This window comes from Haliotis rufescens, unplaced genomic scaffold (assembly GCF_023055435.1).
Source record: "Haliotis rufescens isolate VD_foot unplaced genomic scaffold, xgHalRufe1.0.p SCAF_9, whole genome shotgun sequence".
In the NCBI taxonomy this organism is placed as follows: Eukaryota; Metazoa; Mollusca; class Gastropoda; order Lepetellida; family Haliotidae; genus Haliotis; species Haliotis rufescens.
In genome coordinates, this window is record NW_025964383.1 from 22,504,182 (window position 1) to 22,526,118 (window position 21,937).

Below are 21,937 nucleotides of genomic sequence, written 5' to 3' on the forward strand. Positions count from 1 at the left end.
CTAAAGATGTGAATCCATTTGATGATACATCTGTGTGTTTAAAGTTGATTTTGACCGCCCGGGCCAAGTCGGACCTAGGCTAGGCCTCGTGCCCTCGCAAAATTGTTTCGAAATTTATATCTCCAATGTTGCAAAAACTTTTAAAATGCCTTAGCTACGTCACAGATAGACACTGATTTTCAGTATATTAGACTGTTCTTTTGATAATGATAGCAATTATCCCTGTAGTTTATCCAGATTCCCGATGGTTAATTCTGACTCGATCGCCGAATGACGAGGGCGACGCCATGTTTGTTTGTAAACAGTGAAAGTTGTCCTACATGACCATTGATATTTGCATCACTATCCGCATATGACCCCAACGGATATCGTTTTTATCCGTTGGCTTTATCCTGCCGAGAAACCTACCCATTATATGATAAAAATGAATATTAAACTGACATTATTATTCTGAGTATGTTAGGAAACTGAAATACATATATTGAGACGTATGTGCATAAATACGTTAAAAATCGAAAAGGGGACGATTGGGTTACTGCAGTAAGTAAACATAACCATCTGTTTGTTAGTCAATGTCGAAATTCACATTGCAGCACTATGTTGAAATTCTGAGAAATACACCATACACGTTTCATCTGAAACGAAAGTAGACCACGTGACCCCAACACGAATGTCGACATTGTTGGTTGTGATCAACAGCTTCAAGGTGTGTTCGTTGTTTGCTGAATATTGGTAAGTACGCAAACCTGTAGATAGAAACAATGTCGGCGTGTGTCTCATAGTACCGGGCTTCAGTTGGCGTTACTGTTTATTTATTTCAAGGCACAACATACCAGTACTCAGTTGGTATGCCATGCAACAAGCTTAACAATGATACATTCTGTTGTCACATTACGCCTGATTAATATCCCTCTAAACTTCCGCATTCATTCATTCTACAGACACGAATCTTGCTATTTTTGTTTTGACATAATTATTTCTATATATGTGCAGTAAACAATGTATTCATAGTATTGATTCAGCATTGATAATCAGTATGCTTGAGTTACCTCCCTTACACCGTCTCAGACAACTGAACTCGCCTGTCGTTACTGAACCCTGACTTTTCCGTTAACACCCAATGGTATCTGCTTCATTGGATAATCGGGTCTGGTTAACCTCTGGCGTTGTCGTTTTATATTTACTGAATAGGACATTCAAGTTGAGTTCATTCGTGGGAATATATGCAGCGGAACTTTAAAAACGTATGTTTCTCTTAGGGAATATTGAAATTTGTAATGACTATCTTTAGTGTTCATAAAGTTTAACTTAAGCATGCATTTTATAGCATGGCTTGTGAAAGAGTAAAATTATTGAATTGTCTCAAGATATCAATATTGAAATAAAAACTTTTGGTGATCATTTGATATATCTTTACATGTAGCTTCAATTTCTAAAATTATTAAAATAGATTTATATATCATACAATAATCTTTTCCAGATTGAACTCGGAAGTTAATATCTAACGATTTTATATATGTTCACATATTTTGATGAGAAATAAAGGCGACAAAAACATTTTCATAATCATTAAAAAAATCTCTGCTAAAAAACAGCCCATTGTACGATTTCGACTGTATCATGCGGATGAGTTTATGAATCACTATTGAATAGTGAGGTTTCCAGGTGTTCGTGAAAAGGTGAGCGTTTACTGTCCCACCTGTCACAAACACATGTAAAGGCAAGTCAGTTGTTCTCATATGGTACGTCAAAATATGGAATTGCATCGGACATCATATTTGTCACTGAAACGACAAAATTGAAATGTACTCTGCAAGTAGCTATGTGTACATGTTACCCCTTAGCGGTGGGGCCGGTCGGGGAGCTTAGTGGTGAAAGCGTTCGCTCGTCACGCCAAAAACCCGGGTTCGATTCGGTAGAATGTGGGAAGCCCATTTCTGGTGTCCCCCGCCGTGATATTGCTGGAATATTGCTAAAAGCAGCGTTAAGCCAAACTCACTCACTCACTGACTAACTCACCTTCAGCGGTGACTTTGGAACATCTGAGTTTATTTATCCCTGTTGTCTTAAAACTGTAGATGTTTAAAATAGGCTATTCTCGTTGTAGGCTGTATTCAACATTAGGGATAATGTTTTCCTTGACTGGCTTTTAAAACGATCTTAAACTGAGAGTTCATGGCGAGTCATCTAAAACATGTAGTGTATCAGATATTGGTGTAGTTTTCTAAACTTAATCTAGTTGACATACCTATTGTGAAAATTTAACATGAATATAGTAAATAAAATATGAATGACATAAGAAATACCAGGCCACGGTTCTTCGTTGCCCTTAAATTAGCTTGTATTATTATCTTAACAATTATTTATAACATGACAAGTTGAGTGAAATGTAAGCACAATAACTAAGACTATTATATGTAAATTAGTTATAGTTACATATGAATAAAAACAGTTTTGAAATCGATGGATCTTTCAGTTACTGAAAAAAAATATCACCTGATAGCATATATCAAAATGAATATTAAACTGAATGGCTTAATAAATGGTTAGACATAACACTCAATGGTAAACATGTTGTTGTCAACTGAGCCGTTTACTGAATGTAAACAAGCATCAAACAAGACCCCGTTTGTTTCATATATTTTATAAAAATGTGTTCCAAGGTATCAACCGGGATAGCTTGAGAAATTATGTTTAAAATCTAATTTCATTACATGGGTGGGTTTGCTTCGGTGGGAATATTTAAATCCTATATCTGATTATAGTGTGAGATATAACATCTTCATATATGTCGGTTTGGCATTGTTCTTTCTCTTACATTCTAACTTGGTCAGGAACAATAATACTTAGGTATACAACGATTAGTCAGTGAGGTACATATTTTAAAATTAATCTTTTTGAGTTTCCTATTTAGAACCTGCGGACAATTGTCAACAAACCCAAATTAGTTTGTATATTTAACTTCGGTGAAAACACATTTTATATTATATTAAATACGTTTTCATACATTGTTTATGTATTTTACATCTTCTGTGTCCTGTATGAACTGTAACGTCAACGGAAGACAATAACCATCCTCGATTATCTGTCGAAACGATTTCATTGGACCAGCGGAAAAGCGAGAATTCAGTAATAGTGAGTTCAGTTGTCCCACACAGTGTAAGGGAGGTAGCGGTGGAAATTATGTGAATGGATTACTGAAAATCAGTGATGACACCAGATGTTCGCAAAACAAGTAACGTCTGCGACTAGAATGACCGCTTGATCATGTTGTGTAACATAAAAAAGTCTTCCCACGCCTGAACATAGCTATCGACTATGTGAACTGGATATGACGCTTTACTTGGGTATGGACAGAAATGGTCCGTCATACTACATCCCACATACTAAGGAAAGTCAGATGGCGGTATGTTCGTTCAGAAAGGTCATTTTCAAAATATGAGTTGTTTACGTGCTAACACAGTAAAATACCTTTATACCAAAGGCTCTTTCTGATAAAGGGTAATGGATATGTTGGTCATATCGAATATATTTCAGTTACATGTAAGTTACAACAATACTTAGAGTATATGCTCATCTGAACACAAGACATCACTTAGCATATGAACATACTGCGTTTTCTTGCTGTGAAATTGGTTCCAAATTCAATTTAGCGCGGATAAATCTACAGGTAACCCTAATGTACACGAAAACACAGTTGTTTTCCCCCATTCTACCATGACAATTGAACACGAACTATTTGGTGCTAAAACATTGTTTCTGTGAGATCACTATACTTTTTGCGCAGATAAGACAGGAACTGGAAATGTGTAGTATAGCTACGTCGGAAGTCAACATAAAATTGTGGGTTCTCTAAGAATATTAAGCAAGCCTTGCAATGTTTAGTTCTACACCACGAATCACATCCGCTCATTGCCATGCGAACGAAATGACGGCACTGTTGGATAAAGCAAAGCGCCATCATTCAAGCTCTCTGTGGTCCCTGAAACTTAAAATACACTCTCTTAGTTGACTTCTATCGTGTTTTCTGCCCAACATGTATCGCCACACATCCAGTAGTAACTGCAACTCTGCATTTTGTATCCTATATTCGTACACATGGCCATCGACACTTTTTTGAGAAAGAAAAGTATTTTCCAAATTCCTGTCCAAATGACATTAATCATGAGTCCGCCATTATGTAAAAGAAATGTTGACACATTTCAAAGACATAAGAACATTTTTGTTGTGCATCCAACCTACCGACTCTCAATGGAAAGGCTGGTTGCACGTGCAACATCCTTATGTATTGATTGATATATTGATATTCATATATTGAAATATGATAACCTGTCGATTATGTGTCGATGTGCATTTCGGGTGTTTCGTCATTAAGTGGAAGCGTCTATCATGGTCAGATAATCAGTATAGAATAAATGATCAATATAGAATAACGCAATATCGATGTCGTGTTCAGTTTGATAGTGCCATCAACAAGACGACAGGGGTTAACAATTCATGGTTAACCCCTTTCATGTATACCCTCATGTTATTTTTGTTAATCCTTATGGGGTGTGAGCCTGTAGGGTGCTCTCTTACTTCATTCTTACTTGACAATGGTGTAAGGATGTCTACCGAAAAGTTGCATCATAATAGAATATAGAAGTTGTCATCCATGAAATATTGTGTCTTTACTGTCACTTACCAACTTCTTAAAAAGCTTTCAAACAGTTCAAACAGTTCGGTGTCAACATCCATATTACATAATGTGCTTAACATTTGTTTATCTATAATGCAGCGGGCTTTCTACTTGAATCTGAGAAGCTTGGGGCTATCAAACGAAGATGGTTGTTGCCCAAGCCGATTAAACATGAAACACTCATTTCTTTGTAGATACGATGTCCGAGAATAGAATACTGCATCGATGTGGAGTGTGTGAGGCTCCGTACACGTTCGGTGGACCCGATCCATACCTACTTCCTTGCCTACATTCAGTATGTCAGACATGCCATGATGCCGACAACACTGACACTATACGATGTGGCATTTGTCAGGAGGGCTTCAAGAGGAATGATGTTGGCGACACTAAGGATGTTGTAACAACAAAACAGGTGTTGTTGGCAACCATTCAAAACAACGCTGGGGCGGTTTTATGCACCAATAACAACGATGGCAATCAAGCCATGTCCTGGTGCCAGGAGTGTGAAGTGTTTCTGTGTGAACACTGTCAGGTTTCCCATGAAGATTCGAAGGTGACCCGAAATCATCACGTTGTAGCCTTGTCTGAACTGACGTGTAACTTTAAGGGGTACACCCCTCAAACAAAGTATTGTAAAATTCATGCTCAGTATATCGAGGAGCTTTTTGATGAGAACTGTGGTATCATTTTATGTGCAATGTGTGTTTTAACACATCACAAAACCTGTAGTACGACTACAATAATAAACGATGATCCAGCGGTAAACACCCTCAAGGAAGGTATTGTGAATGTTTCAAAAAGGCTTAGTCTTGTCAAAGATTTAGAAGGCAAAGTTGATGGTCTTGAATTGGACATTGAGCGTAATGCTCAAGACCTTAAAGAACAGATAAAACATACATTTGGGCATCTCAGGAGTGTTTTAGACCAGAGAGAAAATGAGGTATTACTGGCATTAGAAAAGTGCAAAGAAGCAGAGAAGGCCTCAAATGCGTCTCTTCGGAAGTTACTTCAACATGAAGATTCTACATGTGAAACTTTGTTACATTTTATCCAGAGCTGTCTTGAACTGTGTGCTCCAACTGAAGTCCTTTCCTTGAAGAAGACAATAAAAACCAAGATAATTGCTAGCAGTGCCACACAATTACCACAACGTATCCGCCCAAAGTCCTCAATCACATTTTCAAAAATGGGGCTTCGAGATTTGATACACACAATGACTACATTTGGAAATACATGGACTGCTTACTGTAAGTATAGCCTTCTCTTTATTGGAATAAAGTACTTGTATATGTTGACAATACCAACGGATACTGCTGTGTCTATCCCGAACAGTATACACATTATTTGTAACACTAGGGGTACTGGGTTAATATATGACACCAGAGAACAATCGGTCTGGACTATCACCCCCTTTGCGTGTATAAAGTACAATACTTTCCAGGCTTACAGGCTGCATCTGAACCAAACATTACAGCAAATGTAAACGGGAATATACTTCATGTTCTTACACAAATAATTACATTATTCCTTGTATCTACTATGTGGTTGCATCATGTACAAACAACTACATTGCATCTTTACACCTACAGTCTGAATGTAAAGTTATATCATATAAACAGTCTTACAGTGCTATTAGGATTATACTCCTTGAGGAACATATATTGTTTTGAGTTAAAAGTTGTCGAGGAACTGTTTTATGTTTCTTCAATTTAAATAGGAGGATATTTACTTTGTTTCTTGCTAGCTTAGATGTGGTTATGTTATCAAAGGACAGGACTGGATTGTCATCATTGATCATGCTCTGGTTTTCTGGTTTCAATGATCATTCATGACGATATAAAGTACCTGTAAAAACGTTGACTGTGGTGTTAAACGTAGAGGATGGACTATCCTTTTAATCATATATATACCCTGCAAAAAAGAAAAGCAAAATTTATTTTAGATGTCTATCTGATTTATCATATAAATAATCAATTGATGGTAATCGATTGTTCAAAATTGGCACACATTATTGTCATTGACCCAGGTTCTATTAGGCACTCAGGGAACAGTAGATTTTCAAGATTTAAGTCATCTGTTTTCAATATCTTGTATAGCCACCTATTGGTCCAAAACCTACAAATGCCGATTCGCTGCCTGGGGAATGTTCACTCACACTGCCTGTAGGGCTTCTCCAATTGTCGGAAGTTATGTGGTTGTTGCTGACGTGCTCGCAGTCGTTGATCCAGTGCATCCCATCAATGATCGATTGGGTTTAAATCTGGAGACCTGGAGGCCCATGGCAGGGACTGGATGGTGTGATTCCTGACTTGTTGTCAGTCTTGCCATGTGAGGTCGGGTATTTTCATTGGACCATGACGTTTGCTTGTTGCAAAATGAGACGGAGATGTGGCCGAAGAATCTCATCCGTTGTGCCGTTAAATTCCCCAGAACTTGTACCAAGTCTGTTCTACCAGTGTAGGAGATGGCTGCCCACATCATCCCACTATAACCACCAAATCTGTCCACTCCCTGCATGCAGTTATGTGCATAACGTTCCCTGCGACGCCTGTAAACACGACGTCTAACATCCGCACGGCGAAGCATAAAAAGTGTTTCCTCAATAATCCAAACTTGTCACCATCTTGAACTTGAACTTGACACCACTGACGTCGCAGCCGACTATGCAGGTGCGTCAAAATGACTCCTCGAACTGGTCGTCTAGTGGTAATACCTACAACGCGTAAACGGTTCCTCACTGTCTGGGCTGATATCCTACGCAATGCTGGTATTGCCGTAGTTGTAGAGGTGACCGTGCTGGTTATTTCACGAAAGTGACGCCACCGTATGAATCTGTCCTGTGCTCTAGTTGTGAGACGTGGTCGATCGGATCAGGAAAGGTCCCTCGTAGTCCTGTGTGTCTGACAACGGTTCTACAGCCTTGTAATGGTGCTTGATGCTACGTGAAAAAACCTGGCTACAGCTGAAGATGATTCTCCTGTTTGCATTTGGCCGATGCCCTTTTTTGCACTGGGCTCCAATCGGTCGTGGCTTGTTTAACCTGTTCACATTCTGTAAGATTGTGATGGCATGCAAATGAAAACCAAAGGTTTTTATAGTCCACCAAGTGATGTTGACCGTACATGTCATGTTGGTTTTTCCGCGATTTTTCCACCTTTTCACCAGAATTATGCAGTATCTCATTCTTTCCACACGAGTCAATCCCCATCCATGCATAAATGGCCGATTCAGTTTTGGTATTAATTTTGTATGGATGTCGGCAACCATCTGTCAGATATTTACGATTTTACTATTTTTGCGTTTCTTTTTTTTTGCTGGGTATGACTTATGTGTAGTTGACTACCGGAAAATTACATTATTTCATTACAGATGTAAAACCTTGAAACGTAAAGCCTCCCTACCTAACACACAGGGACGTTTCATCGCCCATTGTAATTGCAACAAAAAGTTGTTCCGTGCTTGAAAAATCTTAAAAAAATATTACCAAACGTAAGAAAATATTTTTAGGGTCACGAAAATTCTTTATCATACATTTGGATATAATTAGATACAAAATCAACTTAAACCAAAAACATATTCTTGAATTCTACGAGACCCCAGTTGGAGGCGAAAGAATGCATGCTGGTCAAATAACAAAAATGGTTCTTTGCTAAACAACTCGATTGACGAGTTGAATGAGAAATTTACAGTTTATACTGAAGAGAGAATGGCAAGAAGTGACATTAACCCCGTAAAATGACCATCTGTCATTACTTTGCCTTTTCAATGTATAACTACCATAAAAAGAAATTCAACAGTTTGTGTGCAGGCTACGATAAAGGGAGACAGTTTGTGGTGACAACTCTTGTATGAGAATATTTCCATCCAAGTGTTCACTGCAGTGAAATATAAGTGCCATGTTCTCTGAAGTGAAAATTTCCCTCTTCTTTAATTCGGAAAACTAAGTGTTTCACACTGAAGTATATATATAATAAAACATGAATCTTCTCATTGTTATTTAAAAAGTGCCTTATGAGGTTCCACTTTCTTTCTGCAGCTGATTCTGAGGCCGATGGTTTCCAAAGAAAAGCAACCTACGTATCAAAGATTGGTGCCAAACCGGAAGATACATCTCTAGCTAAGGCGAACAGTCCCCAGCCAGACTCTGTGGAACATCATCCTTCTGGACAGATACCACAGGTTCAGGTTCCGAATCTTGTGAACAGGGCTGTTCCATCTTCTAAATGTGTTTTCCAAGGAAAGGCAACCGACATATCAATAATTGGTGCCAAGCAGGAAGGAATTGTTAAAGTGGTTTGTTTTGGTGCCAAGAGGGATGGCTGGGTAAGGATGGAGAACCTAGCAGAGAACCAGATACTCCTGAACCATGATATTAATACACTGAGGCTGGTGGCAACCCGATTCAACCCGCAGCAGGTCAAATGGAAGAGACCTCATCATGAAATGAAGGGAGGGGAGACAGTTACCCTACATTTTGATAATGTTGAACTTGCTCAGAAATTAAACTTGATTATTAAGAAAATTCAGGATGCAGGGAAAATATCTGAAGCTATTTCACAACCAAAACCAGTTTTGGCAACTTCACCGTCCACCTTCACTGTTAAAACTACCACAACGCAGGCCCCTAGAGTATCTATCCCTGGGTTTACATTTACACAAACCAAATCCACGACTCCCAAAGCACCAGTTAAAACTGATGCCATGAAGAAAGGCACAGGAGATGGGCCCTCATGTGCTTCAACAGTTAGCTCTGTTTTTACTCTTGGACAAAACACTGGAAGCCCCATGCCCAGTTTTTCCAACGTTGCTGCCAATAATTCAGCAACAGGATTCCCCGGATTAAAAACACGTCAGCACTCGTTTAAGACAACCCCAAGCAAGGGAGAAGATGAGGATAAGATTGAGGGATATAAACTCAATGTTGACGTCAAGCCTGTTATTGATCTGCCGGACTTACTGGAGATGAAGACGGGGGAGGAGGATGAAGAGAAGGTGTTCGGGGAGAGGGCCAGGCTGTTTAGGTTTGATGCTGATACCAATCGGTGGAAGGAAAGGGGAATCGGTGAGGTGAAGATTCTGTTCAATAAGGCTGCCAAACGTTACCGAATTCTGATGAGACGTGAGCAAGTTTTGAAGATTTGTGCTAATCACAACATAACCAAAGACATGAAACTGACACCAATGACCGGCTCTGACAGAATTTGGTGGTGGTCAGCAATGGATTTTGCAGAGGAGGAAAGGAAAATGGAAAAGTTGGCCATCAGGTTTATGACTCCAGAATTGGCTGGTCAGTTCAAAGAATGTTTTGAGAAATCCCAGGATATGATAGAAGACTCGCCAGTGAAACCAGTACCAGAAGCTATTGGAAGCAGTGAAGTAGCTCAGACAAAAGAGGATCCTAAAGGAAAGAAGTCATTAGCAGACATGTTCAAACCTAAAACTGGAAGCTGGAAATGCGAGGGATGCTACTGTGTGAACAAGGGTGAGCAACTGAAATGTCCAGCATGTAACACAATCAAGCCAGGCGCTGAAGAGGAAGTTAAGAAAGCTGAAACAACCAAACCTGCACCAGATATTTCCAGTGGAGGCTTTCAGATTGGTGAAGGAGGATTCCAGATTGGTGGAGCAACAGGAGGAGGAGGGTTCGGTTTTGGAAAGAAGCAAGAAGGCGGAAGATTTGGTTTGGGCTCTGCAACGTCTGGTGGTGGATTTTCATTTCCTACAAAGCCAACACAAAGTGCTGAAGACTCTCCAAAGAAAATTGCAGTTGATTCAGGTAAAGAGGCTGCTAAAAACATCCTGAAGTCAGATGCATCCACGATAGGTCCTGGAGGATTTAGTTTTGGAGGAGGTGGATTCAAGTTGGATGGTGTTGGTAGTGATGGATTCAGTTTCTCACCCAAGCCATCCACTCCAGCAACCCCAGCTAAAAGTGAGCCAGCTGATTCTACCACTGGAGGCCTCCTGGCTGAGATGCTGCTACCTCATGATCCCCTGTCTAAGACTGCAACCAGGTTTTGCTTTGCTCCCAAATCATCAGGATTCAAATTTGCAGCTGATTCTGCCAAGAAGGATGGATCTGGAGTCTTCCAGTTTAATCTCGGAAAGGTCTCAACTCCAGTGAAGAGCCAAGATAAGAAAGAAAGCAGCTCCCCATTTCAGTTCACATTCAGCCTTACCCCATCAAAGACTCCTCAAGCCAAGGCCTCTGTGACGTCCCCCAAATCTCCAGAAGGGGACTACTATTTTAAACCTATTGTGTCTTTACCTGACAAAGTTGATGTGAAGACTGGGGAAGAGGAGGAAATAACCCGTTTTGAACAGAGGGCAAAGCTCTTCAGGTATGTTGATCTTTAGTAACTTCAACCCTGTGGGGAGTCCTGGTTAGAACAAGTCCCCAGTGATCTATTCTGGTCGTAAGAGGCGACTAAATGGATGGGGCAATCAGACTCGGTGTCTTGGATGATAGCTGTCATGGTACCATCACAGTGTTATCCACAATATCAAACACTGGGTTTTCTTGTCCAGACTTGTATATTTACAGGCTGCCTTCATATAGCTGGAATATTGCTGAGTGGGCAACAGACCCAACTTCAACCAGGAATTGGGAATTATTAGATTATTATCTTCAACTTACTTAATGTTGCATCATGCTCCATGGCATTGTTGGCCCTTTAAAGAAGTTTTGTATGATGTCTTCAATTTTGCAAACTCTATTATCAAGCATACATGTATAGACCACTGCTTCAGGCCTTGGTTTGAATATACCCCATGACGTATTTTGTTCAGAAAGGTTTCATGTCTCAGATTTATCATCTGTCGCTGCCTGGGTCAGATGTACGGCTTATGCTGCAGATCAAGCCATTCTCAAGATCATTCATGAATGTTTACACAATTCAAGAAGCTATGGTATGGTATGGTATGAAACTATCATACACTTAATATTTCTTTATATTCTAAGGTTCAGTGAGGGTGAGTGGAAGGAGAGAGGTCTTGGCACAATGAAGATCCTGGAACACAAATCCTCTCACCGCTACCGATTGCTGATGAGGCGTGAACAGATCTACAAAGTCTGCTGCAACCACGTCATCAACCCTGAGCTGGAACTCAAGCCTATGGCCTCAGGTGATGGGAAGTCATGGGTTTGGTATGCTAAGGACTTCTCAGAAGAGGAGGGCAAGGTGGAACAACTGGCTATCAAGTTTAAGAACGAGGAGATAGCTGACAAATTCAAGAAGGAGTTCGATTCTGGCAAATGTGGTGAAAAACGTGCTTCTGCAGCTGCTACAGAAGATGTGTCAGCCAAACAGTTTGAGGGTGAGTCTGCTGTAATCATTCGATGTTATGTAGGTAATAACACTGCCCCGTAGGATGAGGGCGACTTGATGTGTTTTCCAGAAATTGACTTTGTTTGAATTTGTTGTTGTTACGACCTTTGTTTACAATGGATTCACTGCGATACAATCCTGGGTAGTTTAGTTCTTTTTCATGAATTTACTGATATAGGTAAAGGTCCATTTGGTCCATTGGTAGGCATTCCTCCAAATTGATGTCATAGCAAATCGATCATGACAACATCATTCTTAACTCAAGGTCAAGGGCATTCATTCCCATTTTGTTTGAAAACAGATAATCTAAAGTGTGACATTAAGTTTTAGAGAACTTGATGACTGATTGTAAAGCATCTTGGTCATGTGACTTTGTTTTCACATGGCCACAATGACTCAATTAAGAGTTTTTCATCATCAGTAACTTCTCCTTAAACTTTCTTTTGATGAAAATTTGTGGTGTCCCATAACCATTTTACCTGTAAGAAAGTTACAGAAAAAAAAATGCCACTCATATGTCAATATTATGTCATTGTGACGGTAAGATCTTTTAGAGTTAACGATGTATTTGAAACCTGATTGTATAGAGGGTTAATGTGTACAGGTAAGCTTATATGGTTATTGCTGCAATGATTCCATCTGATCTCTTTAGTTGAAGCTCTGATGACAAGCTCAACCAATCAGGTTTCTGGTGATAGTGGCAATCCTTATTACAAAGATGAGCTTGAGAACCTAATCATAGAGCCCTTACAGACCAGTAGTTCTAGTCAGCCATCAGGGGATGAGGGCAGTCCTTACTATAAGGAAAGACTGGATACATCTGGGGTTGAGGAACATATGTCTTCTGCGAGTGTTCAAGGAATTGGGGACAAGGGAAACCCATATTACAAAGCAGACATTGAGAAAACGAGTGCAGAATCTTTTATGACTAGCACCAGTGTACAAGGAACAGGTGATGGAGGTAACCCGTATTATGTACAGCATCTTGATGACTCTGAGATAGTGGAAGAAATGGCAGCTACAACTGTACATGGTACTGGTGACAGGGGAAATCCATATTATAAATCTGGGCTAGATGTGTTCAGTGTGGAGTCTTCGATGACCAGATCGAACATTGAAGGTCAAGGTGACAAGGGCAATCCATATTATAAGGCTGAGCTAGAAAAATCAGGAGTTGAATCCCAGATGACAAGTATGGACATTCAGGGTACTGGAAACAAGGGCAACCCATATTACAAGGCTCAGGTAGAGGAAGCAAGTGTAGAATCCCAGATGGAAGCTGCAAATATACAAGGTACTGGAGACAAAGGCAATCCTTATCATACAGCAAAGTTTGGACAGGCTGCTGTCATAGAATCCATGTCAGCCACCAAAGTTGCACATGGTACTGGTGGTGAGGGCAATCCCTACTACAGGTCTGAACTGGACAGACTTATGGATGAGTCCCTTCTGTCTAGCGCCAGCTATGAAGAAACAGGTGATGAAGGCAATCGTTACTATTCATCCCAGCTTGACCAGACGGGTGTAAAGCCAGTGATACAGAGCAGTAGCACCCAGAGGACCGGGGGCAAGGGCAACCATTACCACACAGAACACTTGGACAGCTCAGTGGTTGTGGAGACTGTCACATCCATCACAGTCAGTCAGGCCACCGGGGAGGATGGCAACCCTTACTATAGCTCTGAACTGGACGAGTTGATAGATGAACCAAAGATGACATATTCTAGCAGTCAGGGGACTGGTAACCTTGGCAACCCTTACTACTCCTCCAAGCTGAATGGTGAGACCAGTATCCCCCTCCACTTGTAGCTTGGTATCCACACCGCCTCCATACTCATTGTTGGCTTTACAAACTTGCATCCTTCCAGGTTACGTCAAAAGTTTGATATATTATTAGTTTCTCCCACTTAGGTGAAGGTTGTAACATTGTGATACATTATAGTTGATTCTAGGTAATTTATACTGTAACAGTGTACGGTTGGTGCTGTTTTCAGTTTTAGACATCAAACTTTTGACATAATCTGTATTCCTCTGTATACTCAAATATTTACCAATGTTTGTTAACCTATAACAGAACACCTGACTTTGAACAGACATCTGCAGAAATATTGTATGGTTCAAGGCCTGTCCTGACTTGGTTCATTGTGTGTTATCATACCCGGAATGTGGGGAGCATTTCTCATGATATCAGTCACTGGCGCATTCTTCTGCCTTGACTTGATTAGGTACAGGTTCCCATGACAGACAACAAACAATCTTGTCCTTCAAATCTCAGCTATACATCAAGTGTTGTTCCCTTCCAGGTGTCGTCACTGATTTTCAGTACTAAATCAGTGTAATTTTCACTGCTGTGTGACCTTTTGCACCCAGTGCAATCTGTTTCTGTGGAATTATTCTCTGGCCTTGACATTGTATATTAAACATGTTAAAGGTCACACAAATTGGATACCCTGTTCTTTGGCGTCATGTATGATGACAACAAGATTCTAGTGTCTATTTGAAAATGTAATTGTCTGAGAACACTTTGAATACAGGAAAGTTGCAGTAGAAATGAAAGACTTCACATCTTTTACACGGCAATTTTAACGCTAACAAGTTACTTGAGCTGGGAAAATTGTTTGGAGACAACAAGTTGTCTTTGTCTTTTTCAAAAGCATTTGTTTGTTATTAGAGAAAGTTGGACTGGCTCTTTATGTGGTGATATAGAGTGGAATTAACTGCATGAACAAGTCAGTTTGGGTCAGTTTCACAATCAGCTGAGTTGGTATGAAACTAACTTGACCATGTATATGTGGACTATCAATAAATTATCAGCAACCCATACCTTGTTTGTACTTACCACATTAGTCCACTACATAAATACAAGAGAAATCGGGCAATTATTCTCCATTTACATACATTATTGACAATACAGAATGTGTGTGTGATACTAACAGGACTATGTAAATATGTCTGCCAATAAACCATTAGTCACCCATACCTTGGTTTTACTCACCATATTTTGTTACGTAGATAGCATTTAATTCAGTTTGACAAAAAAAATGTGTCTCACTTCAAATTCAAGTGAAATGTGTCAGTTATAGTCCATTTACATAATTTGTGCTTAAACAGGTAAAGGGACGCTGATTTTTATTTTCTATTTTATTTGTAATGTTTCTGATTAAGAACAGTTTGTATATTTTCGACACCCATTACAAGAATGTTCCATAAATATTATGTCACTTGGTATATTTCTCACTTTAGATCTGTAATGTTCATGATGATGTTGTTGGTGTGCATTGTGTTGTAAGCACTGGAATTGAAATATCCTTTGGAAGTTTTAACTTTCTGATCTGTACCTTGTTTGTGGAGCCAGTACCTCCTTGAACCAGATGGAAAGTGTCAGCCCCTGTACTTGTATGCTTCCCTGTCTGTTTGTGTGTTACTGACCATAGCCTGATAATAGAACATAGTATTGATGTCTTTCCCTATTAATTTGCATCTCTTTGTATACCTCATAGCTTCAATTGTTTGATAGGCATTTCCCAGAAGTTGACGAATGACAAAGTTGACGAATGACAAAGTTGACGAATGCTTTGCAGACCATTGTGACGTCACTGGTTACCATGACGTCATAATCAAATGCCATCACTAATGGCTCTGCTACTGAAGCTGTTTTCAGTACTTTTTACACTGAAGACACAGCTAATTACTGTCTACAAATTGAAAAAGTTGAAAGAATGATGTTGGATGATAAATAAAATCTCACCCTCGTGTCTTTTGATATCAAATATATCAACACTCGTTGATAAAAGTGGCAAAAATCCTCGGCAATCCTCGGAATTTTTCCACTTTTATCAACTCGTGTTGATATATGTGATATCAAAAGACACTCGGGTGAGATTCTCTATTTCTACCATTGCTATCCCAGTATAATAAAGAAGTTGTTATCCTTTATTTTTTGTCTACTTTGTCACCTTATTACTTGTCTTTAATTTTGTTGCCTACCTTGATTTGTTAAAGGTTGATGGATTCCTTTATTGATAGAAATGTTGATTCATGGTGTTACTGATGTAGAACATTAGCTGGCATTAAAAACACAATCTTGTTATTACGACAATATCAACTTTTGAGCACAAACCTGTGTCGGGTTCGATTCCCGACATGGGTACAATGTGTGAAGTCCATTTCTGGTGTCCCCCGCCGTGATATTGCTGGAATATTGCTAAAAGCGGCGTAAAATCATACTCACTCACTCACTCACTCAACAGGATTAGAATCTGATAATTACTAGTGCTATACACTAGCCCAGTTGCAGTTTGCCAGCTGCATGTAGAAAACTACTTGGGTGTTGGTGTTGTGGTTCCCACTGTGGGAACCTGGCCAGCAGGTATGGTGCTCACACCTATACTACATATCAAATGTGATGTTTCGAAGTAGTGGCACCTGCCTCCACATTTTACTTTTCTAAGATATGCCCCTCCAGAAGTGGCACTGTGTGAAGTTGTTTATTGGATTATGAATTGTCACAAGTAATTACGGATTGTTGCTATTTTATTTTGGTTAATGTTACATTCAGAAAAAAACAGCAACTTCCAACTAATTTAGTCATGAAATAGACTTCAAGGTACGTTTATATAGGAGGAGAAGTAACCTTTGGACTTTTTGTGAAAAAGGAAAAACCCCACCATTTTTCATTTTTGACCCTACCGTTCTGAAAAACTGATTTCACCCACTGATTTATAAAAGGCACTTTACCCGTGAGATTCCCGCTCTACGTCCTTGTTTCTGACGCTTGGTTCTGTGTCCCTTAGACACTTCAGGTGTGGAGTTCCTGTATGTGGAGGAGGCTACAGAGGAACAGACGGCCAGAGCCAGGAAGTACCTGTTGCCCGAGTCCTTCTACCTCTATGAAAACAAACCCCCTTGTCCAGGCTGTATTGGCTGTGAGGACTATGACCCCAGCAAAGTCAGCGTGCCCAGCAAGGTCAAAGCCAAATGTGAGTTTTATTAACAGTCTTCATGAGGGTATGTCTAAAAGGATGAAACTATCGTTCTCTAACAAGAATATAAAATAAGTGTAATGGCGAGCTTCTTTTTTCTGAAATCTGACATTGGTAATTTAAAGTTTATTTAGGTTCGTTTATCATTACAGCAAAATCTGAGGAGACAAGTCCTGCGCCAACAAGAGCGTCAGTTCAAGTTTCAAGCAGTGCTGGTAGTAAGTGGTTTTGGTTTATAGTATTTACACTTCCATGAAGTAATCAGTATTGATAGTTGTCTGGAGCTTTGTTGAGGTATCAATATTAGTGGGAGAATTAAGCATGCAAGTCGATGGATCCTTGTCATAACCATCATATTAATACAAAACCCCAGGGTCCCCGTTTAATTCTAACACTGAATATCCAACCGTTGTGAAACTGATACAAGATAGGATTTGAGGGCAGTAAGTAATGAGAGTAATTGGATGGTGACAGGGAAGAGCTTCTATGTTACATGCTCCTATTTTATGTTCCTTTAATTAACAAACATCCCTGTGGTGACTCCTGGTTAGAATTCCCAAGCAATCTATGCTGGTCATAAGTGGCAACTTAACGGATGGGGTGGTCATACTCTTTGACTTGGTGTTAACTGCATTGATTGTTGCTCACAATATCAATCACTGGATTGTCATGGCCCAGTTTGATTTTTTACAGGCTGCCATCATGTAGCCTCAATATTACGTAATGCAGCATTAAACACCAAAGGCGATGATGTTTGCATTAATGACTTATTGACCATCAGGTGTTGCAGGCAGTACTGGTGCCAGTGAAGGGTTCTGCATGTTTGGCCAGGCTTCAGGGATGTCCTTCTCTACCCTAGTTGCACAGGGAGAAGCAGTTGGTTATGCTTTCAAGAAAGGCAAGTAGACAGACCCCATCATCAGTCCTAGAATTGGTTGCAGCCTTTTCAACCCCAAATGTAATTCCCAGCATTATTGGGCTGAAGTCCGAAGATTCCAGGGTAGAATAGGTATTCAGCAACCCATGCTTGCCGTAAAAGGTGACTATGCTTGTCGTAAAAGGCGACTAAATGGATCGGGTGGTGAGGCTCGCTGACTTGGTTGATGCATTTTATCGATCCTAATTGCATGGATCGATGCTCATGATATCAATCACTGGATTGTCTGGTCCCGACTCGATTATTTACAGACCGCCGTCATATAGCTGGAATATTGCTGAGTGCGGCGTTAAACAACAAACCAAACCAAAAAAACAAATGTAATTCCCAGCATTATTCTGCCCTAAGTCTGAAGCAAATGTCTAAATTTCCCAAATTGGAATTAGGATGCTCTTAATTGATGTAATATATAGTAGCATCTAGATTCTAATGTGATCACTTGGTCAAGTGTATTTCACTCTTAGTTCACAGTACTGAATGTAATATTGATATTCAATGTGAATAGACCTTTAAATTGAAGGAGAAAGGTACCTTAAATACAACATCACAATTTTGAACAAACTAAGTTCTTTCTCCATTTTGCTTGCCAGGTACCCTTTGTTTAGAGTCTTAGTAAGTCCCTTCCCAGGTTATTGAGCATAGCGCTTGGCCTGACATTCTATGTTTTTCTCTGGCAGATGAGAACCGACCATTCCAGTGGTCAGGAGCAGGTCAGCAGATCTTTGGGACTGCCCCAGGAGGCAACAGGACCAATGTTGATGATGATGAGGTTGTGCAGAGTGATGACATTTACTTTAAGCCCATCATTGACCTTCCAGAACTAGTTGAAGTCAAAACAGGTGAGTTCAATGCCAAATTGTGCTTTCCTGTTCATATATTGTCTTTTTTGGTGAGTTATTGTTTTGTTTTTGGCATAGTTTGTCTGCATATGTGATATGGATGTAAATGTCCTTGCAGGGGAAGAAGGTTGGGAGGTGGTGTACTGCCAGAGATCGAAGCTGTTCCGATATGTGCGGGATTCCAACCAGTGGAAGGAGAGAGCTGTGGGAGACATGAAGATCCTCAAACAAGATGGTGAGTCTGGCATCTCGTGTATTGGCATATTTCATCTAGACTCCTACCTACAGGCCACCATCATATAGCTTGAAACAACCAACAGACAACCTTTTGATGTGATACACATGCTTGTCATAAGCATGATGAGGGCAGGGTTCAAAGTTTAGTCTTCTGTTGCACTGAAACTAGTCCGAGAACCATATTGTAATATTAAACAACAGTAGACTCTTTGAAAATGTGTTGTTCAGTTCTTCTGTCTGAACAATGTTTTTATATCAATAACATGATAAAACCTTTATATATGTTTTCCATTCTGCTTTCTGTCCTTGTAGATAAATACCGATTGCTGATGAGGCGAGATCAAGTACACAAAGTAGCATGTAATCATCTGATAGCTGGCAATATGACTCTGTCTCCCATGTCAACGTCAGAGACAGCCTGGTGCTGGACTGCTCAAGACTATGCTGAGAACGAGGCCAAGGTTGAACAGTTTGCCCTCAGGTTCAAGGTCAGTCACCACTGAAGTAACAGACATGTCTTGGGCAGCATTACATTTTGAGACGTCAATTTGCATCTACATTTCAGTTAAGAAAGGATTCAAACTTTTGGGGGTGGAGGGAAGATCTATCCTCAGGATTTACCAAGTTGGATTAAATTGTTTGGCTCCTCCATTAACGGAAAGAAATGCATGTTTTGAAGTAATGGAAAACAAATCCTGTCTGTGACAAACAACCTGGGCTCTTGCTAGAATATACAATGATGGGTTTGTAAGTAAAGCACTATAGATAATTATTTCTTGTACATCCATTGTTTATCATCCCTTTTTGAAAAAACTAGGGGATATAACGAACAACATGTCTGTCCGTCTGTCATCCATCAGTTTTCCGTTTCTTGAGCTAAACTCCTAAACCGTTGAATATATCTTGTCGAAACTTGCTATGCAGGTCAGTCTAGTGGTGTACTGGTACCGTTTGATGATTTGGGAGCTTCAATTATTTGTTTTTCACGACAACAAGTAGTGCTCATTTCCGGTGCAGAACACCCAAACCGTTGGATATTTCCAGATGAAACTTGCTTTACAGACCAGTATAGTTGTGAACTGGTGCCTTTTGATAATTTGGGATACTGAAAAATACTGAACAGCAATGTATTTTTTCTTCACAGAACTGAAGGTAACCAATGGCAATGTACCAAAAGTTGGGTATAAATAGCCAAACTCCATTTCTGAATTGCACCAGAATGGAGAAGATATGTCATCTCCTGATGGTTCTTGTTTAGGATGGACTGTGTATGTCGTCATCTCATGTGAGTGAGTCTTGTGTTGCAGACAGAGGAGCTGGCCAGACAGTTCAAGAAGAAGTTTGAGGAGGTTCAGGAGCTGGTCAGGGCAACGGAATCTGGTAAGGCTTTGTGTCAGGGTGCTACCTCTTACCCATTGAACCAAAGTAATTAAATCTAAACCTTCTGGATGATCATTTTTCATAGCTGTTTAACATTTTTCTCAGTCGTATAGAATGGTGTTATTCTTGTTCAACCAAAGATTAATACATTGATCGATCTTATAAGATTCAAATAAACCAAACTCACTGTGACCATTTTTCTGCACCCTTGAATAAAACAGTTTATCTGTCTCCTGAAGAATTGTCTAAAACAGGAACTGATGTACTTCCAGCATCCCCAGCCAAGAATACCAACAACTCCAAAAGCCAGGACGTCTCTGTGACAGAGGAGGAGGAGGAGGAGGAGGAGGAGGAGGAGGAAGATGACGATTCTGAGGACGTCTATGTGACAGGGGATGAGGATGAGGAAGAAGATGACGATTCTGAGGAAGAAAGCATCATGTTTGAGAAGAGAGCTACGTTGACTTATTTTGAGAATGATGAGTGGAAGGTAAGATATTGGTGCTTTTTATCCCCCCGGCATATAATGTGGGGGGATATAGCGATCAGCCAGTCTGTCTGTCCGTCCATAATCATTTCCTTTTCCGGGGCAGATTTCCAAAACCATTCAGTGTATTTGATCGAAACTTGGCAAATCTATCAGGCACATATTGAAGTGGTGCCTTTTGATATTTGGGGATTTTTTTAATTTTAATTTTTTTAAATTTTTATGGAATGAAGTTGGACATAGACTCAATTAGGGGATGGGGTTCGTTTCCGGGGCAGAAGTCGAATACCATTCAGTGTATGCGATCGAAACTTGTCAAATCTATCAGGCACATATTGAAGTGGTGCCTTTTGATAATTTGGGATTTTTCTAATTTTTATTTATAATTTTTTCTATGGAATGAAGTTGGACATAGACTCAATTGGGGATGGGGTTCGTTTCCGGGGCAGAATTCCAAAACCATTCAGTGTATTTGATCGAAATTTGGCAAAGCTATCAGGCACATACCGAAGTGGTGCCTTTTGATATATATATTTTTTTACGAATTTTTATTTTTTACAATTTTTATGGAAAGAAGTTTGACCTAGACTCCATTTGGGAATGGGTTCGTTTCCAGGGCAGAATTCGAAAACCATTCAGTGGGTAAACAATGTATGCTTCTTAAAGAACATTCAACTGTTGACTCATTACATACAGTTTTGCACATTTACTAGTGGTTACTTTACAGACAGCTGCCGGGGGGGATATGTCATCTTTCTGATGAATCTTGTTTTATGTGTCGCACAGTATTGCAGTGATGTAGAGTCAGTCAGATCACTTGTCAAAATGGTTTGCTGCTCTAAGATGGCATTAACGACACTGGCACGATGCGATCATGCGTTAACGTCCATGATGAGGAAGTCCAGTCCGATTGCTCCAGCATACAGTCTTACTCACACATCCAAAATGTCATCCCTGAAGCGCACACCTGTCATTGTGCTTCGCTGTAGGACATTGAGATCGGTTCTTCCCTTTCTACTGATCCTACCCCAAATTATGATTGAGCCTCCTCCATAGCGGTCATGTTTGA

General features: G+C 40.0%; 1 protein-coding gene across 5 annotated transcripts in view; it reads left to right on the top strand.

Moving 5' to 3' along the window:
• LOC124120610 (E3 SUMO-protein ligase RanBP2-like) overlaps positions 1-21,937 on the top strand; it is a 160,204-nt gene that overhangs the window by 132,202 nt on the left and 6,065 nt on the right. For 2 of the 5 annotated variants that reach the window (XM_048391244.1, XM_048391246.1), the window contains exons 2-13: positions 4,873-5,925; positions 8,715-11,019; positions 11,640-11,995; positions 12,659-13,786; positions 16,800-16,985; positions 17,141-17,206; positions 17,770-17,886; positions 18,603-18,764; positions 18,883-18,999; positions 19,314-19,489; positions 20,309-20,381; positions 20,636-20,871. In XM_048391244.1, the coding sequence (XP_048247201.1) occupies positions 4,873-5,925; positions 8,715-11,019; positions 11,640-11,995; positions 12,659-13,786; positions 16,800-16,985; positions 17,141-17,206; positions 17,770-17,886; positions 18,603-18,764; positions 18,883-18,999; positions 19,314-19,489; positions 20,309-20,381; positions 20,636-20,871 (5,975 nt within the window). Of the gene's footprint in view, positions 1-580; positions 733-4,872; positions 5,926-8,714; positions 11,020-11,639; positions 11,996-12,658; positions 13,787-16,799; positions 16,986-17,140; positions 17,207-17,769; positions 17,887-18,602; positions 18,765-18,882; positions 19,000-19,313; positions 19,490-20,308; positions 20,382-20,635; positions 20,872-21,937 lie in introns of those variants that run through there. The other 3 variants (XM_048391245.1, XM_046483515.2, XM_048391247.1) reach the window with 3 other exon arrangements.